The 3494-nt window shown below is 36.4% G+C and overlaps 1 protein-coding gene across 1 annotated transcript; it reads left to right on the plus strand.

Moving 5' to 3' along the window:
* The first annotated feature begins 388 nt into the window (after window positions 1-388).
* On the plus strand, window positions 389-2975 carry LOC109156007 (probable WRKY transcription factor 71). Its single transcript, XM_019303766.1, has 3 exons — window positions 389-1042; window positions 1613-1756; window positions 2495-2975. The coding sequence occupies exons 1-3, from the start codon at window positions 627-629 to the stop codon at window positions 2877-2879; spliced, it is 945 nt and encodes a 314-aa protein (XP_019159311.1). The 5' UTR covers window positions 389-626; the 3' UTR covers window positions 2880-2975.
* The last annotated feature ends 519 nt before the right edge of the window (window positions 2976-3494 follow it).

Genomic DNA, 3494 nt, shown 5'->3' on the forward strand with positions numbered 1-3494 from the left:
TTCAGTAAAATAGTTAGTTTATAGGCCAATTTTGACTTATTTGACCACTGTTAATTGTTTGACTTGCTTTAAAAATTAATATAAGTGTTTGGTTAATTCGTTTTTCGAACTCCACTGGCCAAAATGCTAAAATTCAAAATGTTACTCAAAACAACTTTTTAATTAGCTTTTTGAGAAATTATACCAAACAGCTACCCGCTAACAACTAATTCACCAAACACCTTTCTAGAATCAGCTAATATTATCAACTAGTTATACTCTCTAATTAACCCAATCAGCTAACAGCTAACAACTATCAGTTAACAGCAATTTACCGAACAGGTCCTATAAACTTATAAGTAGGGTATTAAATTAGCTTTTAAGTTGCATTATAAGGTCGGTCCACTCTATCTATCTTTCAAGCTTGTTGAGTACCTCAAAATTCCATTCTTCTCCAACAAGGACAACCATCCATTTTTCCATTATTTCTAGCTAACTCAACTCACCTTTTTGTCTCTCTCTCTCTCTCTCTCTCTCTCTCTTCAGTCCTCAAGCTATACAAGTAACCCTTTTGGATCACTAATAAAGCAACCTTTTTTTTGTTCACATTCACATACCAAAAATCTTGAAAACCCTTGTTTGGATCCATGTCTGAAAACCAGTTTTACCATGATCACACTAGGTTTAATCCGTTCTTTGGTGACGGCGACGATGATCATCGAAACCCTTCTCTGTATTCATCGAATCCCCCGCACCCAGAATTCGATTTAGCCTCGATGACGTCCATGGAGTACAACGGCAACAACGTTCTTTCCAGTTCGGCTTTCCCCACGTTGCTCTGGTCCTCCTCGTCGACGAGGTCCGAGGTTGTCGGCCCTCCCTCCTCGGACCACCACGTTCAAGAATGCTCTAGAAAGAGCAGCAGCGTTTCCGTTCGGCAGCCGGCGGGGTCTTCCTCCTCCAGTGAGGCCGCCGGAGGCGGCGGCGGCGGAGGAGAAGAAGATTCTTCAAAGAGCAGCAAGAATCTAGAGTATGAAGGCGGAGAAGACAAGTCCAAGAAAATGTAGGTTTAATTTAAATTATTTTTTTAATTTTATTTCATTTAATTCTTTGAGTGACGAGGAAAATCAGTAACTGCTACTTTAGTATTTGTACTGGACAAACTTTCTTCTAAACCACGAGGAGGTAAATTAAACCAGACTTGTTTATGATTGACCGACTTAAAACAGAAGGTTGAGTCAATAAGTTGCTCATTTAATTTGTGTTCTAAATATCTTTACTGCAAGCAAGAATGCTGATTGATTATTTAACTGGTATATTTTAGCAGGCCAAGGTGGATTAATTAAGTTAATTAATCAGAGTTAGTATGCTTAGTTAAAGGTGGACTATTACCAGTCAACTATTTTTAATACCAAAATTTCACTGAAATTAGTAGGAATTTTCTCTTCTCAAATAATCATTCATTTTAATGAATATTACCTTTTGTTTTGGTTCTCCCCAGGCCACAAATTCAATTATTTGGTTAATAATGATAAAGTCTTGGCATGATACGCAGAAACCCTAATTTTGACCCATATGGCAATCCGTTTTTTGCATATATAAACTAGGTTTAATTTGCTGCTAATTCTTTCAGGAACAAAGGAAAGAAGAAAGAGGAGAAAAAGCAAAGGGAGCCTCGATTTGCCTTCATCACTAAAAGTGAGATTGATAATCTTGAAGATGGATATAGATGGAGAAAATATGGGCAGAAGGCAGTCAAGAACAGCCCTTTCCCTAGGTTAGTTGGTTTAATCTTTTTTTTTTTTTTTTTTTTTTTTTTTTTTTTTTTTTTTTAACATACTACACCAATATTTGCATTTTCTTGGTCAGTCAATCCACTAGTTAGTTCCTTTTGAGGCAGCTCTCCCAAAGGAAATAATTTTACAATTTACTCAACTAATAATCTACATGTTGGCAATTGCATCAAACTATCCTACATAAGCAGATAATACTTTTTAGTGAATGTGTAGTACATTTTCATTATAATTTAAGCGGAGGGTTCAAGCCAGTAAAAGACTATAAGAGTATAAGGTTGTAAACTGGCTTAAGTATAATTGTTCATAGTTGACTGTCTTAAACTAAGAAGGCCAATAGCTAACTCTCTCAAGAGAGTTGATATATATTTGAATCTTGTGGTTATAATTATGAAGTCAACTATTCAACTAACCTAGTTGGAGTTGTCCATAGTAATAGAATTCTTGATTTAGGTGAATCCCACCCATGGGAGATATTTTGTGTTGAAATTTTACGGGTAACCGATAAATATAGGTATTTTTGTTGCAGCATATATGGAGTATATACAATTTTAAGAAAACCCCAAAATTCTTTGGTAATAAGGTTAAGGCTAAGGCATAGGTTTTTGTCTTTGCTGATATTAAGGTTTTAGTCGTCCACATTAAATACCAAAAAGTAAGGAAAAGTATGATGCAAAGGTTGCGTGTAAGCTAATCACAACCTACGTACCATATTTACATAGGAGCTATTACAAATGCACCACTCAAAAATGCACAGTGAAGAAGCGTGTGGAGAGATCGCACCAAGACCCAACCACCGTCATCACCACCTACGAAGGCCAGCACAACCACCACTGCCCCGCCACGCTCCGGGGAAACGCCGCCGCCATGCTGTCTTCGCCGCCCTCCTTCTTCCCATCCTCAGCGCCGCCCTTCCCCGGGGACCTCTTCGCCAACCAAATGTACCCCGCCGCGCCGCATTTCCCTCCTCCCATAATGTACAATTATCAGCAAAGCCACGGCAGCCTCATAGGCGGCCAGCCACCGCCGCAACCGCAGTTCGATTACGGCTTGTTTCAAGAAATGGTGGCGTCGTTGGTCCACAAACAAGAACATAATAATCTGTGAGGGTTTTTAAGGATTGTTGTTTTTGTTGTGTGTATAAGTGTTGGTTGAGCATGGAGTGATGATTACTTTGAGAGTATTGGCTTAGCTTGTTTTCGTTGAACTCATGATGAGGATCCTTTCCATGTTGATACTTAAAAAGTAAGGAAATCCCCCCTTTATTATCCACTAAAATTTTTGATTTGTTATAATATTTTAAAAATATTTGAATCCATATATAACTATATAAATTATAATAACGAATATTATATAGTGCGATGCACGCACGATGTACAAATAAAATTTTTTATTATACATTTAGATAATAAAATTAGAGATGAAATTATAAATTATTTTAATATTTAAAAGTGAGTCTCTTTAGTTATTTGTACCCCCCATTCCTGATGTACCGACAGTCTTAGGGTGTGTGGTTTATGGATTTACACATCAGAATATGAATCAAAATTATAGTTAGTATTTGTTTGACAAATTGTTAAAACACAATTATGAAATTTGATTATCTCTTCAATAAACAACTCCATTTCGTAATTAATAACATGCATCCTTTCATCTTATTGGTTATTTAATTTTTAAGTTTGAATTAACGTTTTTAGATTTTTGTTTTGAATTTTTTTTATA

The sequence above is a fragment of the Ipomoea nil genome, unplaced genomic scaffold (assembly GCF_001879475.1).
Source record: "Ipomoea nil cultivar Tokyo-kokei standard unplaced genomic scaffold, Asagao_1.1 scaffold2704, whole genome shotgun sequence".
Taxonomy (NCBI): domain Eukaryota; kingdom Viridiplantae; phylum Streptophyta; class Magnoliopsida; order Solanales; family Convolvulaceae; genus Ipomoea; species Ipomoea nil.

Coding starts and splice junctions, on each gene's coding strand:
- LOC109156007 (XM_019303766.1), top strand. CDS start 627: ATGTCTGAAAACCAGTTTTACCATGATCACACTAGGTTTAATCCGTTC. Junction 1,043..1,612: donor GAAGACAAGTCCAAGAAAAT/GTAGGTTTAATT, acceptor TAATTCTTTCAG/GAACAAAGGAAAGAAGAAAG. Junction 1,757..2,494: donor AAGAACAGCCCTTTCCCTAG/GTTAGTTGGTTT, acceptor ATATTTACATAG/GAGCTATTACAAATGCACCA.